The 26,719-nt window shown below is 44.6% G+C and overlaps 1 protein-coding gene and 1 long non-coding RNA gene across 3 annotated transcripts in view; one reads left to right on the top strand and one right to left on the bottom strand.

The window, feature by feature from the left end:
- Positions 1–20,933, top strand: part of LOC148774071 (uncharacterized) — a 31,943-nt gene extending 11,010 nt beyond the window's left edge. The window contains exons 2-4 of one of the 2 annotated variants that reach the window (XR_016036158.1): positions 13,141–13,264; positions 14,154–14,369; positions 20,297–20,933. This is a non-coding gene — a long non-coding RNA (uncharacterized LOC148774071). The remainder of the gene's footprint in view (positions 1–13,140; positions 13,265–14,153; positions 14,370–20,296) is intronic. The other variant, XR_016036157.1, reaches the window with a different exon arrangement.
- The window catches only part of TGFBR2 (transforming growth factor beta receptor 2), an 89,852-nt gene that overhangs the window by 8,487 nt on the left and 54,646 nt on the right, over positions 1–26,719 (bottom strand). The window contains exons 4-5 of the mRNA XM_055414759.2: positions 16,239–17,038; positions 14,182–14,323 (exon numbers count right to left, since the gene is read on the bottom strand). Of these exons, the coding sequence (XP_055270734.1) occupies positions 14,182–14,323; positions 16,239–17,038 (942 nt within the window). The remainder of the gene's footprint in view (positions 1–14,181; positions 14,324–16,238; positions 17,039–26,719) is intronic.

Below are 26,719 nucleotides of genomic sequence, written 5' to 3' on the forward strand. Positions count from 1 at the left end.
TTTCCCAAAATAAATACAACCTTCGGCCTTTACTTCAAAATAACCCTGTTTGATGAGTGAAACTTTCAATAAATTGCCCTTACAGGCTTAGAATTGAAGAAGCGTTTAAGGCAAAATGACATTTTGAAAAGAGATGGCTTGTTCTTGTTTATTTGACTTTCCCCCGTTCCCAGAACCCTACTTGCATATTTATCTTCTTCAGCCTCACCCAACTAGAAGTGCTGGCAGGATAGTTTTTTTCCTTAGTTGGGATGAAGGCTTCTCTCACCTGCCTTGTCCCCCCATCACTTTGAGACAAGCATAAACCATCCTACTGCGTGTCTGCTTCTGCCTTCAAGAGCCCTCAGCCCCTAAATCTACACTACTCTGGAGGCGAGATCTGAATGTTGACGTGGATAGTACTCAGGTGTCTTCTTTCTTTCTTCCATCCCCTTACCTTTTTACCAGACTAAATTCCTAAGGACCAAGACACAGACTGAGTTTTGTGTCTTTTAATTCCCTCCTGAAATTATGTCTTATACATAGGTGGCTTTCAATAAATATGAGCTGGCTTGGATTCAACCAAGAGCTGAGAACTGAGGATCAGAGTTTGTTCTCGGTAGGGATTTATTCTGACTTAAGTCTTCTCTTCTCTACACTGAATGGGCTTCTGAACTGGATGGCCTCCACGTCCCCGCTCCAGAGCTGTCCTGTAACCCAATCCGATCAAATGATGGTGCTCTCTTGGCGCCACACTCTGTGGTGTGTATAATATAATGCAATGTGACAGGGTCTGCATGAGATAGAAACAGCTCCTTAGACAATGTATTAGTCCATGGGCTCTCCCTTTCCAACCGTTTTGGCTGCCACAGCAGGTGTGGCTGGCAGCCTGCCTAAACCCCCCTTTACTGAGCCATAGGCACTAGCCCCCAGCTGCTGCAGGCATTGGGTCGTAAGGGCACACGCTTTCTCCCTTCTATGGAGAACTGCCCTTGGCTAATAGGAGCTTCCTGGCCTGGAGATTTCTCGAACATGACAGCCTCAGCCCTAGGGGCAGTCTGAAGCCAATGACAACATGGGAGTCTGAACAGTCTAAGTGTCTTGCCTCTGGAGGATATGACTGTGGTACAGTTCATGTCTGGACCAGGATCAGTCCTGGGATCAGGCTGGTGGCAGTGCAGGTGGGGAACAATGAGACTGTGGCATTTTCCTCTTTGTGCCCTTGATTAAATAATATAAAGAACAGCAGAGAAAGCAAGTCAAAGGGTAGGTCAAAGAGTGCCATCTTTTAAAATACCATCCTTTAATAATTTGGGGACTTCTCTGGCAGTCTAGTGGCTAGGACTCTATGTGTCCACTGCAGGGAGCACAGGTTCGATCCCTGGTCAGGGAACCAAGATTCTATGTGCTGTGCACCGTGGCCTCCCCCCAAAAAAAGGAAATACCTCCATGAATACAGAGTCACATAGCTGAGAAAGTGAGAGTAAGCTTAGCACTTAAAACAACAGCGCTAACAGCATGCTTCACACGCAGGGATACTGCTGGTCCCATCGCAAACCAGAGGTGAGGACTCCGAAAGAGAGTCCGAAAGAGAGGGCACGGCTTTGGGCCTCAGTGCCCACATCCCACAAAGAGGGCAAACGCGCCCTGTCACCGGCACAGCACTCCCTCAGGACCGCAGGGGCGAGCCCAGGCCCAGAGGCAGACGCCAGCACCCGCGGGCGCCCGGGCTCCCACGCGGCCCTCTGTATGCACAAGCTTTGCATCCACGAGTCGAGCAGCTGCGGGTCATAAACCAACACAAGATAAATGCAGAACCGCAAATGCCGGTGAAGGCACACTAACTGTCAACTGACGGCAGGTGGAAGATAAACGGGAGTCGGGGCGTGACGCTGAGTGTGTGCGCTCTGCACCAGCGTCCCCAGTCCCCAGCAGGACCATGCTTCAGCTGTTCCCCAGCTGACCGCCTGGTGGCACAGAGCTCACCAGCTCCCTCCACGTCCTGTCTCACTTCCTGCTCCTTCTCTCCTAGGCCTTTCCTGCCTTCTTTTCCCTACAGACTGCTGAACTTGGACTCCTCTTCAAGAGTCCAGCTGACCCAAGGGTTCGGTCCATCCCCAGGCTGACACCCCGCTTCCCCAGCAGGGCCACCTGCTGAGACCAGCCCCCCGCCCCAGGGCTAGGTGCACCAGGGACACCCTGGGATCTCCTTGAAGGCGTCAAACAACTGCCGCTCTAGAAGCTTCTAGGTCTCGCTGCTCTTCTTTCCACCCCCATCCCAGGCTCCCCTGAGGGCCAGGGCCTCACCCCCACCCCTTGGTATCTCTTTGGCTGGCTGAAGGCTGTCAGAAGAAAAGTCCGCATCTTGAGCTCTGGTGCTCAGAGGGGCCTGGGCAATAGGGATGCTCCTCTTAAAATCAGCATCTGGTCCACAGCTGCTGTTTTGATCGTGGTTCCAACTTCACAGAGCTGCAAAATTGTTGGCAGTTTTCCCCAGAGCGGAACCCTTTTATATCTGTCTTCCTTCCAAATTATCCTGCCTCAAAACGCAGGAAGACGAAGGTTGCTATCCCAGGCTCTCTTCACTCCTCTCCCACCCTCTTCCCTGCCCCTACCCCACTCCTTTCCTTTCAATTCATTTTTTTCTGCCTCACAGGCTGCAGCAAGCTGAGTTTGTTTCTCGTTGTCTTGTGAAAATACTTGCTCAGCTGGCGCTGTGTGTCAGCTGCTATTCAAAGGCTGACATGGCCAGGGATTTGAAAGTCAGGCGGCCTGGGGGCAAGTTTGGCTGGGTGACATGAACACTGTGCCTGCCATGCTCCCAGAGGCGGGCCCTGAAAGGACCTGCCTTCCTCCACCTCCCACACATTACACACAAACTCTTGCATGGACACCAGACAAACCAAAAGCCAGGACAGAGATTTCTTTGTAAGACAGCCAGTCTCCAGGTTTGTCCTGGAGAGATGGTGAGTTCATGACTTACTCCTTTATAGAACAATAACACACCAGCCAGCTCCTTCCATCTTGTTCCCTCCTCAAACAACTCTGAAAAACCTGATCTCTTGGTTTTTCTGTTGCATACTTCCAGATGACCTAAGTCTCTGAAATAACAGTCTGTTATTAGCTGTGCCCAGCTTGGTTTTCCTTTCTGCAGCCATCAGCCCCAGCCCTGATACTGACACACTACTTGTCTTGCTAGCATGTTTTATTATTGTTCAGTTACTAAATCGTGTCTGAGTCTTTGGCAGCCTCATGGACGGCAGCACGCTGTCTCAGCTCTTCATTAGACACCCTGTCCCTTGAGGACAGAGGCTTTTCTCACTGCTGCACTCTCAGCAGTTTTAAGAACTCTATATCGGTCTATGATTAAAAATGTTGTGCTAGCCTCGGGTGTACAGCAGAGTGATTCATTTATACATATATATGTATCTATTCTTTTTCAATTTCTTTTCCCATTTAGGTTATCACAGAATATTGAATAGAGTTCCCTGTACTATGCAGTAGGTCCTTCTTGGTTATCTATCTGATATATAGCAGTGTGTATATTTCAGTCCCAAACTCCCTATTTATCCTTCTCTGTAATAACCTTTAATATCCATAAGTTTTTCTAAGGCTGTGAGCTTGTTTTGTAATTCATTTGTATCTTTTAAGGTTCTACATATAAGCAACGTATCATTTGTCTTTTTCTGTCTGAACTTATTTTACTTAGTATAATCACCTCCAGGTCCATCCATGTGGCTGCAAATGGCACTGTGTCTCTTTTTCATGGCTGGTATTATTCCGTCGTATATATGAACTACATATTCTTTATCCATTCACCTAGCAGTGGATATTTAGGTTGCCTCCATGTCTTGACTCTTTTAAATAGTGCTGCAATGGACACTGGGGTGTTATCTATCCTTTTGAACCATGGTGTTCTCCAGATGTATGCCCAGGACTGGGATCGCTGGATCATATGGTAGCTTTATTTTTAGTTTTGTAAGGAACCACCATACTGTTCTCCCAGTAACAGTTTAGGAGGATTCGCTTTTCTCCACAACCTAACATTTATTGTTTGCTCTGACTGGTGTGAGGTGCTAGCTATCTCTTTGTAGTTTTGATTTGCATTTCTCTAGTGATTACTCCAATACTTTGGCCATCTGATGCAAAGAGCTGACTCATTGGAAAAGACTCTGATGCTGGGAGGGGTTGGGGGCAGGAGGAGAAGGGGATGACAGAGGATGAGATGGCTGGATGGCATCACCGACTCGATGGACATGAGTTTGAATGAACTCCAGGGTTTGGTGATGGACAGGGAGGCCTGGCGTGCTGCGGTTCATGGGGTCGCAAAGAGTCGGACACGACTGAGAGACTGAACTGAACTGAGTGATTAGCAGTGTTGACCATCTTTTCACGTGCCTCTTGGCCATCTGTATGGCTTCTTTAGAGAAATTTCTATTTAGGTCTTCTGCCCATTTTTTGATTGGGCTTTTTGTTTGATATTGAGCTGCATGAACTATTTGTGAATTTTGGAGATTAATCCCTTGTCAGTCTTGTGGTTTGCAAATATTTTCTCCCATTCTGTGAGTTACCTTTTCATTTTGTTCATGGTTTCCTTTACTGTGCAATAGCTTTTGAGTTTAATTAGGTCCCATTTATTTTTGTTTTTATTTCCATTACTCTAGAAGATGGATCTGAAAAGACACAGTTGTGATTTATGTCGAAGAGTGTCCTGCCTATGTTATCTTCTAAGAGTTTTATATTATCCTGTCCTGCCTTTAGGTCTTTAATCCATTTTGAGTTTATTTTTGTGTATGGTGTTAGAGAATGTTCTAATTTCATTATTTTACATGTAGTTGTTCAGTTTTCCCAGCACCATTTATTGAAGATATTGTGTGATCTCCATTGTATTTGTTTGCCTCCTTTGCACAGATTAATTGACCATAGGTGCATGGGTTTATTTCTGCCCTTTCTCTCCTGTTGATCTATATTTCTGTTTTTGTGCCAATATCATACTTTTTTGATTAGTGTAGCTTTGTTGTATAGTCTGAGGTTAGGGAGCCTGATTTTTCCAGCTCTGTTTTTCTTCCTCAGGATTGCTTTGGCTATTCTGGGTCTTTTGTGTCTCCATACAAATGTAAAAAATTTTTGTTCTAGTTCTATGAAACATGCCACTGGTAGTTTGATAGACACTGCACTGAATCTGTAGATTGCCTTGGGTAGTATAGTCATTTTGACACTATGTCTTCCGATCCAGAAACATGGTATTATCTTTGCATCTGTTTGTGTTACCTTTGGTTTCTTTCATCGGCATGTATAAAATTTTTGGAGTACACGTCTTTTGCCTCCTTAGGTAGATTTATCCCTAGGTATTTTATTCTTTTTGATGCAATGATATAGGATTGTTCCTTTAGTTTCATATTCTGGTCTTCTGGTGTTAGTGTGTAGGAATGCAACAGATTTCTCTGTATTAATTTTGTATCCTGCAATGTTACCAAATTCATTGATGAGCTCAGATAGTTTTCTGGTAACATCTTCAGGATTTTCTATCTGTAGTATCATGTTATCTGCAAACAGTGATAGTTTTACTTCTCCAATTTGGATTCCTTTTCATTCCTTCTCTTCTCTGATTACAGTGGCTAGGATTTCCAAAACTACTGAATAAACTGGTGAGAGTGGACATCCGTGCCTTGTTCTGATCTTAGAGGAAATGCTTTCAGCTTATCACCATTCAGTAGGATGTTGACTGTAGGTCTGCCATATATGGCTTTTATTATGTTGAAGTATGTTCCCTCTATGTCCACCTTCTGGAGATTTTCATCATACATGAGTGTGAATTTTGTCAGAGCTTTTTCTGTATCTGTTGAGAGGATCATATAGTATGATGACTTATTTATATCATATGGTATGAGTGTTTACTATAAAAAACAAATTTATTCTTCAGTTTGTTCAGTTCAGTTCAGTCTCTCAGTCATGTCCGACTCTTTGCGACCCCATGAACCACAGCACGCCAGGCCTCCCTGTCCATCACCAACTCCCGGAGTTCACTCAAACTCATGTCCATCGAGTCGGTGATGCCATCCAGCCATCTCATTCTCTGTCGTCCCCGTCTCCTCCTACCCCCAATCGCTCCCAGCATCAGAGTCTTTTCCAGTGAGTCAACTCGTTGCATGAGGTGGTCAAAGTATTGGAGTTTCAGCTTTAGCATAAGTCCTTCCAATGAACACCCAGGATTGATCTCCTCTAGAATGGACTGGTTGGATCTCCTTGCAGTCCAAGGGACTCTCAAGAGTCTTCTCCAGCACCACAGTTCAAAAGCATCAATTCTGGTGTATTATGCTGATTCATTTGCAGATATTAGAAAAAAATCCGTGCATCTCAGCAGTAAATCCCACTTGATCATGATCTATGATCCTTTTACTGTATTGTTGGATTTGATTTGCTAGTATTTTTGTTGGAGATTTTTGAGTCTATGTTCACTAGTGATATTGGTCTGTAATTTTCTTCTTTTCTGATATCTTTGTCTGGTTTTGGTACCAGAGTGATGGCCTCATAGAATGAGTATGGGAGTGTTTTTTGTTTGTTGAGAATTTTAAAATCGTGGTTTCAATTCCACACTTGTGACTGGTCTGTTCACATTTTCTATTTCTTCCCAGGTCATTCTGAGAGATTGTACCTTTTTAAGAATTTGTCCATTTATTCTAGGCTGTCCACTTTATTGGCATATAGTTGCTTGCAGTAGTCTCTTGTGATCCTTTGTATTCTGTGATGTCCACTGTAGCTTTTCCTTTTTCATTTCTAATTTTATTGATTTGAGCCCTCTAGTTTTTCTTGATGAGTCTGGCTAAAGGTTTGTCAATTTTGTTTATCTTTTCAAGGAACTAGCTGTCCAGTTTCACTGATCTTATCCATTGTTTTCTTTGTCTGTCTTTCATTTTTTACTGCTCTGATCATTACGATCTCTCTGCTTGAACTATGGGTTTTATTTGTTGCTCTCTTTCTAGTTGCTTTAGGTATAACCTTAGGTTGTTTATTTGGGATTTATCCTGCTTCCTGAGATAAGACTGTATTGATACAAACTTTCCGTTTAGAACTGGCTCTGCTGCATCTGTTTTGCACTGTCATGCTTTTGTTTTCATTTGTCTCCAGGTATTTTCCGACTTCCTTTTTGATTTTTTCAGTGATCCATTGATTGTTTAGTGCGTACTGTTTAGCCTCCATATGTGTTTGTTCTTCACAGTTTTAATGGAATGCTCTATAAATATCAATTAAGTCCCTCTGGTCTAATGTGTCATTTAAGGCCTGTGTTTCCTTATTTTCTTTCTGAATGATCCATCCATTGATCAAACTGTGTCACTGTCGATTTCTCCTTTAATGGCTATTAGTATTTGCCTTATATACTGAAGTGCTCCTATGCTGGGTGCATATTTACATATATATAATTATATTACAATTGTTATATCTTCTTCTTGGATTGATCCCTTGATGACTATGTAGCATCCATCTTTGTATCTTGTAACAGTCTTTAAAGTCTGATATATGTATTGCTACTCCAGCTTTCTCTTGACTTCCACTTGCATGGAATACCTTTTTCCATCCCCTCACTTTCAGTCTGTATGTGTCCCTAGGTCTGAAGTGTGTCTCTTGTAAACAGCACATATACAGGTCTTGTTTTTGTAAGCGCTTAGCCAGTCTGTGTTTGTTGGTTGGAGCATTTAATCCTGTTACATTTCAGATAATTATCAATGTATATGTTCTTTTTGTGCTATTAATTGTTCTGGAATTGTTTTTGGTAGGTGTTTTTTTCTTTCCTTTCTCTTTTCTTCTCTCTTGTGATTTGATGACTTAACTTTAGTGTTGTGTTTCGGCTGCTTTTTTCTGTGTCCATCTACTGTAGGTTTTCCATTTGTGATTACCATGAGGTTTGGATACAGCAATCTATATATAAACAAGCATATATATATGCTTGCCTTTTCATTTCCAATACACTTCCAATATCCTGCATTTCCTGGTCTCATAATCACTGGTTTTGACATCACATTTGAGTATGAATGATTTCCTACCATTACTGCATGTTTGCCTTTAATGGTGAGTTTTGCCATTTGTAATTTGCTTGTTTCTAGTTGTGGTTCTTTCTTTTTTGCCTAGAGAAGTTCCTTTAGCATTTGTTGCAAAGCTGGTTTGGTGGTGCAGAATTCTCCAGCTTCTGCTTGTCTGTAAACTTATGATTTCTTAATTGCATCTGAAAAAGAACCTTGCTTGTAGACTCCTGCTTGTAGATTCTTGGTTGTAGACTCTTCCCTTTCATCAGTTTAAATATATTATACCACTTCCTAAGAGTTTCTGCTGAAAAATCAGCTTTATAACCTTATGGGAGTTCCTTTGTATGCTATTTGTTGATTTTTCCTTGTTGCTGTTAAAATTTTCTTTAATTGTTGTCAATTGGACTATTGTGAGTCTTGAGTGCTCCTCCTTGTGTTTATCCTACCTGGGACTCTCTGAGCTTTCTGGACTTGGGTGACTGCTTCCTTTCCCATGTCAGGGAATTTTTCAGCTGACATCTCTTTAAATATTTTCTCAGGTCCTTTCTCTCTCTTCTTGTGGAACCCTATGATGAAATGTTGGTGCATTTAATGTTGCTCCTGAGGTCTCTCAGACTCTCTTCACTTCTTTTCATTCTCTTTTATTTTCTGTTCTATATTGGTGATTTTCACGATTCTGTATTCCAACTCACTTATCCATTCTTCTGCCTCATTTATTCTATTTATTTGAGTGTATTTTTCATTTCAGTTATTTTATTGTTCATCTATGCTTGTTCGTTCTTTAGATCTTCTAGCTCTTTTTTAAGCATTTCTTGCATCTTTTCTATCTGTGCCTGCGTTGTTTTTTGAGATCCTGGATCATTTTTACTGTTATTAGTCTGAATTCTTTTTTGGGTAGATTGCCTGTCTCCACTTCATTTAGCTGGTCATCTGGGGTTTTATCTTGTTTCTTCATCTCAGACATATTCTGCCATTTCATTTTTGTCTACTTTTCTATGATTGCAGTCTGTGTTCCACAGGCTGCAGGGTTGTAGGTCTTCTTGCTTCTGTTGTCTGCCCCCTGGTGGATAAGGCTGGTATAAGATGCTTGTGCGGGCATCCTGGTGGGCGGGATTGGTTTCTTCCCACCGGTGCATGAAACTGGTTCTCGTCCCACTGGTGGGCAGAGCTGTGTCAAGGGGTGTGTTTATTGGGCAGTCACATGCTCAGGAAGTTTTTAAGCAGCTTGTCTGCTAATGGGTGAGGCTGTGTTCCCACCATTCTGGTTGGTTAGCCTGTGGCATCCCAGAATTGGAGCCTGTAGGCTGCTGTGTGGGACCAGGTCGTGGTGAAAAAATGATGGCCTTTAGGAGGGCTCACAGCAATGAGAACTCCCCAGAACTATTGCCACCAGTGTCTCTGTCCCCACAGTAAGTCACAGCTGTACCCCAGCCTTGCAAGAGACCCTCTAATACCAGCAGGCTCTTATGAGGTCACTGCTTTTTCCCCTGGGTCTTGGTGTGCACAAGACGCTCTGTGTGCCCTCTAAGAGTGGAGTTTCTGTTTTCCCCAGTTCTGCAATCAAACCCTGCTGACCTTCAAAGTCAGATGTTCTGGGGGCTCCTCCTCCTGTTGACAGACCGCCAGGCTGGGGAGCCTGATGTAAGGCTCAGAACTTTCATTCCTGTGGCAGAACCTCCACAATATAATCACTTTCCAATTTGTGGGTTTCCCACCCAGCAGGTATTGGATTTGATTTAATCGCAAATGCACCCCTCTTTCTGTCTTGTTATGGGTTCTTCTTCGTCTTTGGACCTACGATATCTTTTTTGGTAGGTTCCACCGTTTCTTTTTTGTTGATGGCTTTCAGCAGTTAGTTGTGGTTTTGGTGTTTTTGTGAGAAGGCGGGAAGCTCACTACCTTCTACTTTGCCATCTCCTGAGAGTCTCTGCACCCTTACCATTTTGAATAATGCCTGCCACACAGAAGGTACTCAAACAATACAGGCTGGGTGAAAGAAATAATGAAGTGATACATTTTCAGAGAAAAAGGGTAAAGAAGTGATCCCAAGACTGTAAGGCACTGAGGCACATGAGGCACACACGCTACAGCATGTAACAGCCCTGGGGCTCCACTAACAGACTCAGAAAGTCCACCGCTGGAAGTGTTCTGCAGTGAGGCCATCACTGAATGCTCCCCAAGGGTGCGACTGTCTTGCCAGGTGCTTTCAGAAAGGCTTCAAGTCAAAGGCCATTATACACAGAGTAGGACTGACTACCCCTTCCACAATAACAATGGTAATCCTAGCTGCCACAGACTAAATAAGCTATCAATCCTGTAGTAGGACAGTTAGGGCCTGTGGGCCACAGTCAGACAAGAGGGGTTTGATTTCTGTCTCCACTATCCTATCTCTTGAAGCCTCAGTTTACCCACCTGTAAAATGGGGCTGGTAACAGCACACCCTTCAAAGAACCCTTGGTAAATGGGATGAATTGTTCTATAATGCTATTGCTTATGTAATGGTAGCTATCATTTCTTGGTGGCCTTCTTCATCTGGATCAAACCTACTTCCACCAGAAAGCCTTTCATTTTTGACCACCTTCTTCACTTATGACAATCCATGTCTTGAGCTCCTCGGTGGAATCTTGTGGTAAGGGAGCTAGGCCAGCTTGCTTCCAAAGGGTGCTCTTACTATGTCTGCACGTTCTCACCTAAAAAGAATGTGGCTTCTCCAGTGTCATGCTTTCTCTTGCTCATGTTCCCTCTGTGCTACTTGCACAGAGAAGACACTTCTGAGGCTCAATGTTCCTTCAACAGCTGATCTAACCCTCTTTGCCTGATCCTGCTGTCCACTATCTTTAGCCAACCTGGGCACTCAGTCTGGTGCACCCTGCCTCGCCTGCAAAAAAAGTCTCCTTCAGTGTTCCAGGCCTGGTAAACAGCACTGAGTCCTGTGATAAATGCAGAAAAAAGCAGTTAGCGCCTGGGCATCCAGGCCAAAAGTTTGGGTTCAGCCCTGAGAACAGAATGGAGTCCCACTCTCCAGGCAGAAAAGCTGGGATTTCACATTCTCCCCTGCAAGAGAGTTCCTTGCTGCCTAGACTCCTGCTTCATTCAGTCAGATGCCCAGCTCCTCAGAATGACGGGGAGGGAACATCAGTGGATCTATTTTGTGAAATAAAATATCAATCTATAACTCACCACATGAGGTAAGCATTCTCTACATTTCCTTTTCTGAAATGAGACTGTTCAGGAAAAAAACAGTAATTTCTTATGTTGTATTTCAAGTTATACAAAGCAGTTTAAGCTTCAGGAAGGCGTTTTATATCCATCCCTCCGTATAAATTAAAGCCTAATGTCCACTAGAGTGGTATTACCTATTTTATGTGTAAAGAAAGAAAAGTGCAAATATTTAAAAAGGAAAGGGGGCAAAAGCCTGTTTCATCAGTGGACTGCAAGCTTCTTTACAGAAATCTGTTTGTGTACAACAGGGAAGAGGCAACACATCCTAACTCCCCTTAGAAGGTCCTAACTTTAATGTACCTTCTAAGAAGCTCTTTAAATATAAAAATCTGTGAAATTAAGATTAGGCTGAAAATCTGCCTTTACAGTTTTTGAGGCACACATACATGCAAAAAAAAACCAAAACCCCAAAAATAGTAACACTTTTAAAAGTAGGCAAAAGAAAGGGGTTCACACGCGAGTTCACACAGTCAAGAGAAGGGCTGTCTGCTGGACCAAAGTGAGGATAGACAAATTACTTTGATTTTTGCAGCCTGATGGGAGAAACAGTACTGTGGGCTTAAGATCAAACAAAATGAGAACTGGGATGGCCTCTTTTCCGGTTCCCCAAAGCTGTCTGTTCTTATCCTAAAGGTTATGAGGCTTACTGAACAAATAGGACCCTGTTCCTTCCTTGGGAAAACTTGTTTATACTGTACCCGTTTTTAGATCTTGTAAAAGCTGGTGAACTCGGTTCTTCCCCACTAGCCGGAATTCTTCCACACTCAGCAAATATCAACAGGAAAGGGCTTCAGTCATTGATAACTATGGAAGCAGGGAGCTCAAATCAGGCCTTAAGAAGCTGGCGACAGTAACAGAGGGGCGGCAGAGACAGTCTCCAGCACATGTTTACAGAATGATGAGCCTTTTTGAAAGGATAAGAGAGATACCAAAATCTAGGTGAATTTACTCTGACAGTGACAGCAGCACTGTCTCTTCTTTCACAATTCACGCTGGTCTGGTCTAAGGATTCATTTTGGAACTGTCAAAGCTTCAAGCAGAAAATGATTCTCAGTGACTGAAACTTGGTTAAACAAATTTCACTGTGTGAGAAAAAATTCAGTTACTTTTGGAAATACTGTGGGGGAAGACATCTCATGCAGAAAACCAGAAAATAACTGGGTTAGCCAGACAGGAAGTGCTATGTCCTGTGCAGGGACCCAGGGATATGAGTGATGGGACAGCAAGGCTCCCAGCCTAGCCCATCCTGGAGAGTCAGCTAAGGAAGTTCTCAGCAGGAGGAATGATCAGAGCCAGAAATGGTGACAACCTAATCCACCTGGAGCAAAATGCTGGAGAGTCTGGCCCAGTGACCAAAACTGGCCTAAGTGATAAAATAAATACTGATAATATTAAATATCCATGGAATAAAGTACCCACAATCCCATATTCATGTAAACACAGAGTAAAATGAATAAACAACAGGGGCTGGTGAGAGAAAGGGCACATATTTCCCAAGCATCTATGAATAAATGTAGAAGGGAAAAGAAGAATAGAAGATCACCATTGAGCAAACATTACAGTAATAACCGTTGTCTGTAAGAACTATTAACTGACCCTAAGAATCAGCAGGAAAAATCATTATTAAAAAAACAGGTCTAGTTTCCTTATTAAACAGGTGTTTAGTAGAAACAGGTCAAAGTGCCTTCCCACAAGATACGTGTTAATCACAAATGGAAAGGGTAGGATCTCCCCAGGGAGAAAGCTGGAGCCACCTTCAGCATGTGATGAGACCAGCCGCATGTGGCACCGAGGGCACAGCATCATTTCTGTGGTATTCCTGCCTGGAAACGCACTATCCCAATCTAACCACGAGAAGACATCAGAGCAACCCACAGTGAGACTGTTTGTAAAACAACTGGTCTGAATTCTTGCCGAGGTCGTGAAAGAAACAGGCAGCGTGACCCTCAGCGTTGAAGGAGACTGAGGTGGCCTGGACACTAAGGTAATGTGGAATCCTGGAGTGGATCCCGTTCCCCAATTCTGGGGACTTGGAAATACAAGTAAGTCCTAGAGATTAATTAAGGATATGGTACCAATGTCAATTTCCCATCTTTCACAGCTGTACTTGGTTTAGGTAAGATGTTAACAGGAGGGGAAGCTGGGTGAAGAGCATATGGGAACTCCCTGTACTACTCACGCGATGATTCTGTGAGTCTAAAATTATTATGAAACAAAGGGTTAAACATAAAACTGGAGTTAGCTTGACTTGACTTAGCATCCCGCCAGGACCAGGTTAGGATATATAAACTTCTAAGGTGCGACCTCAGATCCTGACAGTAACCACTGTGAGGAGGCTCAGAAAAGGATGAAGTGATGTGGACATCAGCCATTCCCATCTCTAGGAAGATAAGGGGACAATGCTCTCTAAAACATGACATCCCCAGTACCCCTGAAGAATGCTGCATTCCTAAATAACCTCTCTTCTCTAGATGTTTCAAAACCTAAACAAACCTGTCAAACCATTCTGCTTGTTTTGTCCAGCAAAGGAAAGTTATGTCCATAAAAGTAAATTTTGAGTAAAATCTATTTTCTGAACCTTTTAATTCTGAAAAACCTTAAAATTAAAAAAAAAAAAAGAAAATCAGATAATTTTCTGAATCATGGTTCTCATTTGACAAGCAGAAATGAATTCTTATAAATATTATTAGTGTTCCTCTCTTGCCATAACTGTAGATACCGGTGGAGAGATGGGAAAAGTAATTATACACTTCAGGAAAGGAGATAAAATGCTTTATGCTCTGAACCTGGCTTTCAGCTACAGAACCAAGGCTTTTTAGCACAATTAGTGATTCCACATCATGCTGGAATATCTGTATCCTACCAGATCTCAAACCGCTCTTCTGTATCCCTGAACTCGTGCTGAAGCAATGAACACAGCATCATTTGCAGGTGCACCAGGATGGCGGGTCACACCTACCTCCCACTGCGTTGCAGCGAGACGTCATCTCCCAGAGCACCAGGGCCATGGAGTAGACATCTGTCTGCTTGAAGGACTCGACATTCTCCAGATTCATCCTGGACTCGAGGACCTCTGGGGCCATGTATCTTGCCGTTCCCACCTAAGGAAGAACACACACGGAAGCCGTCAGCCAACTCCAACTGCAGGTCTGCTTCCAAAATACAGCTGATGCTTGGCCCCCTACCTGAGTAGTTAGTTGATCTTTAAAAAGCATGATGCTTTTTAAGATAATGAGACCTGCACAGAAAGGTAGAACTTACGTAATTTTTTAAAAAATAGGTTGTCTCTCCCTGAAAAACCTTGAAAGAATATTAAGAACAAATGCTGTGTCTAGGCTCAGGACGCAAGATCACCACACCATGTGTGCAGTAACGTCCTTGCAGAGAACCTGACACCACACTGGTGACTGATACTTTCAGTGTTTTTCCAAATTAAATATCTTTTCATTCTTGAAACGCCAAGATATGAGGTGAAAATAATAATTGCCAGGATTCTTTTCGTCCCCTGAGGGTTGTGTTCGTCTTTGCTCACGCCACGGCACGTTCTGGTGTGCCGAGGATGTCATATAATTACGTAAGAGCTCTGCTGAGTGGAACTGTATGAAACTATTTCCATTACAAGCCCAAATCATTTTATAATTTTGATAGGCACACTGTGTGATTTTATCTGATACACAGGAAAAAAGAAAATATTTCTAAGGAAAAAATCATTTGAGTGAGTGATAATTTAGCTTGTATACACTGACTAAATAACAGCAAAGTCCTACCTTTCCGAGGATCCAGGGGATTGTCAAGTGAGTTGATAAATTACCCCAAAATAATGCTTTTTATTGTCATACATTAGAACATTTTCTTTTTAATGAGTCACTTCATGACTGGTCACTCTGGCACATTGATTTGTCCGAGTTTCAACATGCTCATCTCCACACTGGATGTGCACCCCTGGAGGGCTACCTGAGCAATGACAAGATGCTCAAAGCACAACCCTCAGCCTGGCCAGAGGAGGCAGTGGTGCTCCCAAGACTCTACTCTCAGTCACAGCCAAGCTGCTGGTGTGTGAAGCACGGGGCCCATCTTTTACAAAGGATGGCAGTAATGCTGTGTGTGTGCGTGCCAAGTCGCTTCAGTCGTTTGACTCTTGCAACCCCATGGACTGTAGCCCACCAGGCTCCTCTGTCCATGGGATCCTCCAGGCAAGAACACTGGAGTGGGCTGCCATTTCCTCCTCCAAGGGATCTTCTCAACCCAGGGACTGAACCCGAGTCTCTTATGTATCCTGCATTGACAGGTGGGTTCTTTACCACTAGTGCCACCTGGGAAGCCCAGTGGTAACGTGAGTTTCTGATAGCTCCTTAGCCAGAGAAGGTTTCCATTGTAATCTGTGAGATGTTTCAGAAGAAGAACTCTCCCTTCACCCAGTCCACCACTCACGCTATAGATACTTATTGGTCTCTTTGCCTTTTCAAGGCCTTGTGTTGGATGTGACCAAATGTATGTCGATTTGGACTTCAGGGAGACTGCCTTCTAAAATGGAAAAAATTTTTTAAAGTAATATAAGGAACAAAAGTACAGAGCAGAAAGAGGCTGAGTGCAACCCTAAGGAAAAAGAGACACTAGCAGTGCTTGATGGCGAAGGAAATGGCAACCCACTCCAGTGTTCTTGCCTGGAGCATCCTAGGGACGGGGGAGCCTGGTGGGCTGCCATCTATGGGGTCGCACAGAGTCGGAACGACTGAAGCAACTTAGCAGCAGCAGCAGCAGCAGCAGTGCTTGAAGCAAAGAAAAGTCTAAGTGGACGAGAAATGAGGATTGACTCAAGGAAATGGCAGAAAATGGCTGTCTCGAATTGGGAAGGGTCTGAGAGCCAGGGAGTGAAGTGCTGTTGGCTGTCGGAGGCGCCCTGGCAGGAGAGCAGGCCCTTCCTGGGCTGACTGGACCCCCTGGAGGAGGTCAGAGTGCAGGGCGGATGGAACACGAGCGGGAGGGGCGCCAGCAGCAGGGGCAGGGCCACCCTACCTGCCCACTGTTGGCCAGGTCATCCACCGACAGGGTGGGGTCCAGCCGCAGGGAGAGCCCGAAGTCACAGAGGCAGCAGGTGAGGTCGCCCTTGACCAGGATGTTGGAGCTTTTGAGGTCCCTGTGCACGATGGGCATCTTGGGCCGGCCGCACAGGGTGTGGTCGCTGTGCAGGTGCGCAATGCCGCGGGCCAGCGAGCCGCCCAGCCGGCGCAGGTCCTCCCAGCTGATGACATGGCGCGTCAGGTACTCCTGCAGGTTGCCCTTGGCGTGGAAGGCAGTGATGAGCCAGTACTGCTTGCCCAGCTCCGTCTTGCGCTCTTCGGCCGTCAGGAACTGCAGGATGTTCTCGTGCTTGAGGTTGATGTCCGAGAAGATGTCTTTCTCCGTCTTCCAGGAGGCATACTCCTCGTAGGGGAAGATCTTGACGGCCACGGTCTCGAACTGCTCAGACGTGTTCTGCCTCAGCTTGGCCTTGTAGACCTCGGCGAAGCGCCCCTTGCCCACCAGCGTGTCCAGCTCGATGGGCAGCAGCTCCGTGTTGTGGTTGATGTTGTTGGCGCAGGTGGAGCTGATGTCGGAGCGGTCGTCCTCCAGGATGATGGCCAGGTGCTCGCTGAACTCCATCAGCTTGCGCGGCTTGCCCGAGTCCCAGGCGGGGCTCAGCTTCTGCTGCCGGTGGACGCGGTAGCAGTAGAAAGTGACGATGACCGCGATGGCGATGCCCAGCGGCGGCAGGAGGCTGACGCCCGTCACTTGGAAAATGACCAGCAGCAAGTCGGGGTTACTGCTGGTGTACTCTGAAGTAGAGACAAAGAGAAGGAGCGGGTCAGCAGGTGTGCCCTGGGAAGAAGTGGTCCACACCCCAAGCACTGCGGGTGTTACCTTCAGGGCAGTTTTTATGGACACGGTATGGTAAGTTTTTATTCCAGGTATGGATGCTTGGGTGTGCTTGTCCATCTGGCCATCTAGACAATGTCTTTTACTCTTCCCTCAAAAGTTAGCTTGGAAATCAAAATTCACCATCAACCAATCAGAACTGAGAACAAGCTGATTACAAGCTGAGAACAAGGTCCTCCTCACTGGCCTTTAAAAATGCTTTGCTGGCACTATTCACAATAGCCAGGACATACAAATAACCTAAATGTTCATCAACAGATGAATGGATAAAGATGTACATATATACCATGGAATATTACTCAGCCGTAAGAAAGAATGAAATAATGCCACTGCCAGAAACATGAATGGACCTAGAGATTACCATACTAAGCAAAGACAAATGTCATATAATGTCACTTCTATGTGGAATCTACAACATGGCACAAGTGAGCCTATCTGCAAAGCAGAAGTAGACTCACAGACAGAGACAGACTGACCAAGAAGGGATGGAGGGGGAAAGAGAGAGTCTGGTTAAGCAGACGCAAACCATCATACACGGGAGGGGTAAGCAAACTCCTACTGTAGCACAGGGAGCCATGTCCAACATCTGTATCAAACCGCGGTGCAGAACAGTGGGGAAAAGAGCACACACGCATATATAACTGAGCTACACACACACACACACACTCATATGTATCTATAACTGAGCCACTTTGCTATACGGAATTAACGTTGCAAATTGACTATACGTCAATAAAATTTTAAAAAACAGCAAGAAGGAAAAATTTGGTGATTGAATCTTAAAAACCTAAGTTCTTACTCACACTGGCAGGCTGCGTGGCACCCAGGGTAGGTGGGACTAGAGGCTGAAGTGTGACGGGACAAAAAGGCTACAGGAAAAGACTGAGCTACGGGAGGAACAGAGACTCCTGTGGCGCTGTGGATGGCCCCTGTTATGAGCCTCGAGATCGAGACTGAGGGGACAGATGAAATGACGCTGATGCAGTATCAGCATCAGATTGCACAGCAGATGCTGCAGAAAATAACATTCCTCTCCTGGAACTCCACCTCGACTATCTGGACTATCCAAAGGGAATGTTTTCTTCAAGTGGACGCCTGTCTCTAACAATATCAGATGTCTTATAAATAAGTGTGTTTGAGTCTCTGCTTGTTCCTCGCATGGAAAAGGAAGCTCTACAGGGCGAAATCTACAGGTACCGATCACCACACTCTACTAAGCGGCTGGCGCAGGGCACTCAGATGCTCAGCAAGTGTTTCCTGTAGAAGCTGGATGAATGACTGATGAGACAACATCCCTCCCGTCTTGGATAAAGAGGATGTGGTACATATAGACAACAGAATACAACTCAACCATAAAAAAGAACAAAATGCCATTTTAGCAGCAACATGGATTGAGCTAGAGATTATCACCCTAAGTCAGACAGAAAGACAGACACCGTATGTTGTCACTTACATATGGAATCTAAAATATGACACAAATGAACTTAGCTACGAAACAAACAGAATCACAGACATAACAGACTTGTGCCTGTCCAAGGGAGAGGGTTGGGGGAGGGATGGATTGGGAGTTTGGGGTTAGCAGATGCAAACTAGTATGTATACAATGGGTAAATAACAAAGGCCTACTGTTTAGCATAGGAAACTATACTCAATATCCTATGATAAACCATAATGGAAAAGAATATGAAGAAGGGAATGGATATATGTGTGTATATATATTCCTTTATATATACATATTGGAATGTACATATATATGTGTATAACTGAGTTAATTTGCTGTGCAGCAGAAATTAACCAACACTGTAAATCAACTAGACTTCGATTTTAAAAACTCCCTTCCATTCTGGAGGCTGTTCAGCTGGAGTCGGCAAACTATGGCCCCAGAGCACAGGGGCTGCTCTTGTTCAGCCTCAAGAGGGATGGATTTCCCATTTTTAAAGGTCTGTTTAAAAAAAAAAAAAGACACTAAGTAGTTCATACAACAGCAATCACTTCTGGCCCTAAAACACCTACTACCTGGCCCTTTACAGAAAAAGTCTGCGTGCCCCTCTTCTACTGGTGCTATTTTAACAAGCTGCAATGCACCGGCGAAATCTGAAGAGACGTCATGTTGCTCCAATGTGAATATTCTTTTCTGTATGAGAAAACAATGAAAAAGTTCTAAATATTATTTGCATAATTATTTAGCTGCGTGTCCAATTCATTAAGGGGGGTAAAACATCCAAATGAACTGTTCGTGTATCACTGATTTTATTTTCCAATTCCTGTCCCTTTATAAAAAAAAGAGTATTCCTTGCTGATTTCTAGTCTTTTTCAGGTTAAAGGAAACACAGAAATAGAAATCTGAAATTTACTGATTAAAGAAGACTCTAGAAATCCCCCTTTCAATATCAGAAACCAAACTGTTACCTTCCCCTCAAATTTCCTGTGATTTCTTTTTGAAAACCTACACAGAAAAATTTGGTGGGGAGGGAATTATCTATTAACATCTGTCAGTCTTGAAACTTCAAAGAGGTGGTGAAAAACCCTAACAATAGCAAATCAGGCTGAAAGGAAGCTCTGGGATGTGGCTTTATCTAAACAGAAGCCACCCACACCCTCTCAGAGTTAACCCCTGAGTTGCTCATAGAAAAACCAGCAGCTGTGGGTATAGCAGGTACAAGTCAGCCTCTCCTTTACTCAGGGACCAGCAGGAAGTATTTCTTCCTGCCAGCCCCCATTACACATAGAAGGGTAAACTGAATACAAGTTATATACTTCCCTGTGTGCCAACAGTTTTACATAATATTTATATTTAATTGACAGAAAACCCCATGAGATAGAGACTGCTATTATCATAGACCCCATTCTGTAGATTCTCAAACTCTGACTAGACCCCATGCCATACTGTTTCTAAACTTCACATCACTGGCAGCCAATTAAGAACGCCTTTATACAAGCGCTCAATTTGATGAAGTGCTTGTCTTCACTTGGGGCCGGCCTAAGTGACTTCAGGCCGTCCACTGAGTGATCCCGGGGGTGTGTAGACTGCTGCCCTCGGTTCTTAACGAAGAACCAGAGTTGAGCAGTGTTCCTGCCACTATGCATCTCTCTCCTGTCTGGGAATCAGACGTCTCACACAAGGAAGAACCTTAAACCTTTTTGCTTTCTTCTCTCAGAACCCGTCATCACAGGACACGGCATGTAGGGAACTCAAGACATAATTGCTGAACTAGTGCTACTGAGGGAGGAGGCAGATGGGCCCCCTCCAGGATTAAGCAACTGGAAATTCATTCTCTACTGACTAAAACTCAAGACAAAAATAGCAGGACAATTAAGGGAGAAGGCTGGGCCTTGCTCAGACCACATACTTCTCATTCCGGAAGTCAGGAAACCTCCCCGACCACACACGCACAGAAAAGCTCCCTGCAAGCCCAAGAGGGAGCAATGTCATGGGATGCTCTATCCAGAGGCCTCTTTGGCAGGATCCATCTTGGCTAAGAGATGTGTGCACACACATGGGAGGATCCTGAGATATACCAAATATGGACTGTGAACCCGGCAAATCACAATGACTGGCCAACAGAAACCCAGAACAAAGTGCCCCTCATGATTTAAACTGCCGAGAGGATGCGACCCAGGGACTCTCCCTCTGAGGCTGCCTATGTGTCTCTCTGTACACACTGTACTCTCTTTCCTGCCAATAAAATACTTGCTTCACTACGTTCCATCTTTGTGGAAGTTCTTCTCTGCAGAGCCCAAGGGCCAGGGCCCTTGTCATTGACCACTGGCCTAGAGGCTATGATCCAGTGCTTTCACCACTGCAGCCCAGCCCCAATCTCTGAATGGGAACCCAAGCCCCGCTCCAAGCCGTTGCAGGCTGAGGACACCCGAGATCAAAGATCAGTGCTCTCCATGAACTATTTCTTGGACACACAAGTAACCAGTGCTCAGAACCTGAGGTTCACTTTACACTCCTTTGTTGCAGCAAGGGACAGCAGTGACCACAGAGTTCTGGGGTTCCTACAAAGGAGGGATGTCTCCCAGCTGCACACAGAGGTGGCTCGCAGCCTGGGCTCCAGAGACAGAATTCAGTGGGCCTGTAAACTTACACGGGCAAAATGACACCTTTTATTTTCTCTAATCTTTAACTAAAGTTTCACATTTCCCAGCATGAGTCAGGCCATGACTTTGTCACCAAGAGAAACCAAAGATATTTGTATGCTGTCTTAAGGTTTCTTGCAGAGACCTCAACAAATCCTTTATATTCAGCATTTAGCCATTTCAGTTTGTTCCATCTGATGCTAGATCTTGTTACTTAAACCATTACTATAGAAGCAAAGATTCAGTTCAGTTCAGTCGCTCAGTCGTGTCTGACTCTGCAACCCCATGAATCGCAGCACGCCAGACCTCCCTGTCCATCACCAACTCCCGGAGTTCACTCAAACTCATGTCCATCGAGTCGGTGATGCCATTCAGTCATCTCATCCTCTGTCGTCCCCTTCTCCTCCTGCCCCCAATCCCTCCCAGTATCAGGGTCTTTGCCAATGAGTCAGCTCTTCACATGAGGTGGCCAAAGTATTGGAGTTTCAGCTTTAGCATCGGTCCTTCCAATGAACACCCAGGACTGATCTCCTTTAGGATGGACTGGCTGGATCTCCTTGCAGTCCAAGGGACTCTCAAGAGTCTTCTCCAGCACCACAGTTCAAAAGCATCAATTCTTCGGCGATCAGCTTTCTTCACAGTCCAACTCTCACATCCATGCATGACCATGGGAAAAACCATAGCCTTGACTAGACGGCCCTTTGTTGGCAAAGTAATGTCTCTGCTTTTTAATATGCTATCTAGATTGGTCATAACTTTCCTTCCAAGGAGTAAGCGTCTTTTAATTTCATGGCTGCAATCAGCATCCGCAGTGATTTTGGAGCCCCAAAAAATAAAGTCAGCCACTGGTGCCACTGTTTTCCCATCTATTTCCCATGAAGTGATGCCATGACCTTAGTTTTCTGAATGTTGAGCTTTAAGCCAACTTTTTCACTCTCCTCTTTCACTTTCATCAAGAGGCTTTTGAGTTCCTCTTTACTTTCTGCCATAAGGGTGGTGTCATCTGCATATCTGTGGTTATTGATATTTCTCCCAGCAATCTGGATTCCAGCTTGTGCTTCTTCCAGCCCAGCATTCCTCATGATGTACTCTGCATATAAGTTAAATAAGCAGGGTAACAATATACAACCTTGACGTACTTCTTTTCCTATTTGGAACCAGTCTATTGTTCCATGTCCAGTTCTGACTGTTGCTTCCTGACCTGCACATAGGTTTCTCAAGAGGCAGGTCAGGTGGTCTGGTATTCCCATCTCTTTCAGTATTTTCCACAGTTTACTGTGATCCACACAGTCAAAGGCTTTGGCATAGTCTATAAAGCAGAAATAGATGTTTTTATGGAACTCTCTTGGTTTTTCGATGATCCATCGGATGTTGGCAATTTGATCTCTGGTTCCTCTGCCTCTTCTAAATCCAGCTTGAACATTTGGAAGTTCACGGTTCACATACTGCTGAAGCCTGGCTTGGAGAATTTTGAGCATGACTTAACCAGTGTGTGAGATGAGTGCAATTGTGTGGTAGTTTGAGCATTCTTTGGCATTGCCTTTCTTCGGGATTGGAATGAAAACTGACATTTTCTAGTCCAGTCCTGTGGCCACTGCTGAGTTTTCCAAATTTGCTGGCATACTGAATGCAGCACTTTCACAGCATCATCTTTCAGGATTTGAAATAGCTCCACTGGAATTCCATCACCTCCACTAGCTTTGTTCATAGTGATGCTTCCTAAGGCCCACCTGACTTCACATTCCGGGATGTCTGGCTCTAGGTGAGTGATCACACCATTGTGATTATCTGGGTCATGAAGATCTTTTTTGCACAGTTCTCTGTGTATTCTTGCCACCTTTTCTTAATATCTTCTGCTTGTGTTAGGTCCATACCATTTCTGTCCTTTATCGAGCCCATTTTTGCATGAAATATTCCCTTGGTATCTCTAATTTTCTTGAAGAGATCGCTGGTCTTTCCCATTCTGTTGTTTTCCTCTATTTCTTTGCTTTGATCGCTGAGGAAGGCTTTCTTATCTCTCCTTGCTATTCTTTGGAACTCTGCATTCAAATGGGTATATCTTTCCTTTTCTCCTTTGCTTTTTGCTTCTCTTCTTTTTTCAGCTATTTGTAAGGCCTCCTCAGACAGCCATTTTGCTTTTTTGCATTTCTTTTTCTTGGGGATGGTCTTGCTCCCTGTCTCCTGTACAATGTCACGAACCTCCATCCATAGTTCATCAGGCACTAGATCAGATCTAGTCCCTTAAATCTATTTCTCACTTCCACTGTATAATCATAAGGGATTTGATTTAGGTCATACCTGAATGGTCTAGTGGTTTTCCCTACTTTCTTCAATTTAAGAAGCAAAGATTACTATTTCACAAATGTCTTACATCATGTGTTTGGTTTAATTGTAAGACTCTATGTTGGAGTTTGTTTGAATTCCTGTGTGTGCTATTTTCGGCATTGAAAGCCATCGCTGTGAAGTGGTCCGCAGGCTTCGCTCGGCATCCCAGCGTGCACGGTGCACACAGCACCAGAGAGCTCTGGCAGAATGAGGGCATCGAGTGCCAGTCTCTCTGCCCAGGTTCCTGGAGCAGAAACTTCCAGATGCCTCTGTTTCTGCAGGAACTGAGTAAGGGAGGAAATGGTGCCAAAGAGCAATCCTCCTGGGGTGGTGTGTTGTATGCCCCAGGGACAAGGGTAGATTCTGCCCTTGTAAGGAGCTCTGCAGTGGAAAAGGATGGGAAACCCTCCTCTGAATTCTATGACGAACGATGGAGATAACCAACCCATCATGGGTTTTATTGAGCTGAGGCCTGGGTCCCTCACTGTGTCAGCAGCATCTCACTTTACTTCTCCGGCGGCCAAGTCAGGTTCTGCTCACTGCCTAGTTTACAGAGGAGGCTACGGGAGGGAAGGGAAGGTGGGAAGGTGGGAAGGTGGGAAGGGAGAGTGAGCGTGGGGTGGGGCGGGAGGCACTGAGGGGACCCCGTTTCCTGCAGGGCTGATGGTCCAGAGCCCATGTTCTCCCCATAACACCAAGCTGCCTCCCCAGCAGTGGACCCAACAGGCTGTTTAATAATTCCAGAAATTTCCAACCAAATGTGTCCCACATACAGGAGCCCAAGTGAGCTGCAAATAAAGAGCCATTTGCAAATGTCAAATCTTGATAAATAAATATTTTTTAAGGACAAACGTCAAAGATAAATGTTAGTATGCCATAAAAACATACAAACTGGCAGAAAACCTCAAGGGGAAATTCCTTGGTATAGGTTCCTCCTGAGTCATTTAAAAGTAAACAACTTGCCTAATCCCACACACACACACCACAATGAAAAGAGGTCACTCCCAAGCTCTTTCAAGTCCTCTGTGAGGCCCAAATCCATCTCTACTTGCCAAAAGGAACTTAACACTGAATCTCTATAATTTTTTTTTTCTTCAAAAAAAATCACATAGTGAAAAAGACATTAAATTAAGGTCAAGAGTAAAAGTGCCGATGTGGATTTTTTAATGCATCTTGATAAAAACCAAGCTCTCAACAGAGCTAACTGTGAGAGATGTGCTCTTACTTCACTAGTTGAATTGGCTCTGCAATTCCTCTGACTCAGTGAAGCAGTCTGGGCAGAAATTTACCAAGACATGAAGTGACCCAGGCAACAGAAAGGGCTACAGATGCTCGCTCTCGCTCTCCTACAGATGTACGCCTCGGTGCGCTGGTGATCACTGCAAGACAACCACAGAGCTTCTAGAAGCTGGCGGTGACACTGAACCACAGAGACCTTCACACACCAGCATGTTCATCTAAAGCAACAGGATATATACGCAACTGGCTGAGAGCCAAACAAGGAAGCTGTGCTCAAGAGAGAGAGGCTGGGGGGAAGGGAGAATTTCCTGGCTAAAGTCACTGGGTTAATGGTGATATTAAAACTACAGCTTTCATTTATTGAGAACCTACTAAATGCCAAATGCTGGTTTCACGTGGATTATTTTGAAACCCTGTAGCCATGCTGCTAGATCTGAATGAGGTCTCATTTCCTAGACACACTCACGGGGATCCTGTGTGTACAGTGGAGGCTGGCGTGGCAGGTCACTTCATAGACACACTCACGGGGATCCTGTGTGAACAGCGGAGGCTGGTGTGGCAGGTCTTTTCCTAGACACACTCACGGGGATCCTGTGTGTACAGTGGAGGCTGGCGTGGCAGGTCACTTGCTAGACACACTCACAGGGATCCTGTGTGAACAGTGGAGGCTGGCGTGGCAGGTCATTTCCTAGACACGCTCACGGGGATCCTCTGTGTACAGTGGAGGCTGGCGTGGCAGGTCACTTCCTAGACACACTCACAAGGATCCTGTGTGAACAGTGGAGGCTGGCGTGGCAGGTCATTTCCTAGACACGCTCATGGGGATCCTGTGTATATAGTGGAGGCTGGCGTGGCAGGTCACTTCCTAGACCCACTCACGGGGATCCTGTGTGAACAGTGGAGGCTGGCGTGGCAGGCAGTGGCCAGCTGCAGGGGGAGTGTCCCTCAGGAAGGATGCTGATGGTAGCCCCCAGGATCCCCAGCCAACAGAGAGTTCAACATGAACATTTAGAGAAAGGATCAGAGTATACAATCAAAGAGAAGGAGAGTAAAGAGAAACGCTGAAATCAGAGGACTGGAAAACAAAGACACAGGCGGGATCAACAACACTCTGAATAGACTCTGCTGCAGTAACCAACACAGCAGCTGAACCTCGGTGACACTGACACCCAGCAAAGGGCAGCAGAGGCCTGGAGAAGACAGAATCTCAGGCGCCTGAAATACTTTTTGCCAGTAAGTTTGAAAACTTAAACAATAATGGTCAGCATCCTAAAAGTGAGTATGTATAATTTACTAAAACTGAGCCAAGAAAGACTTGAATAATCTTACAAACATTAAAGGAATTGAGTAGTTAAAAATCTTTCTAGAGTATAACTATAATTTTGAATCTTTTTTAAAGCCCATGATTCACTGTCAAATTTTTTAGTACCAATGACTGGATACACATGTCAGAGTTTGTTTTCTGCAGAATTGTCAACCCCCTAAACTTCCTATAATAAAAATGCCAGTGGACTTCTTATAGAAATGTTTGCCCACCGTCTAAACCATCAGATATATCTGGAATGTGCCTCTGTGAAATCAATGGTCCACCTGTTTAAAGTCAAAGTCACAAAAACAAGAGACGTATGGAAGAGTCAAAACAACTGAAGGCCATGTGTGGTCCTTGACTGGATCAGCAATGACCCCACTGCTTTGGGGAAACTGAACTGTGACTGTAATACACCCCCACCCCCAAAAATACACACGGGGATAAGAAGGTGGTAAATAGAAAGGGAAAAGGTACACAGGGGCTCATGGTTGCGCTCTTTCAGCTCATCTGAAAGTTTCGTTTTTCCCAGTAGAAACTGGGAAAGAAAGTATCCAAAAACATGGGAGCAACAACGTTCCCCTCAAAGCCCCTAATGCACACCCATCTCAGATGAAGCTGAGAGGCA

Source organism: Moschus berezovskii, chromosome 24, assembly GCF_049115385.1.
Source record: "Moschus berezovskii isolate FMDL1 chromosome 24, NW_MosBer_1.0, whole genome shotgun sequence".
In the NCBI taxonomy this organism is placed as follows: domain Eukaryota; kingdom Metazoa; phylum Chordata; class Mammalia; order Artiodactyla; family Moschidae; genus Moschus; species Moschus berezovskii.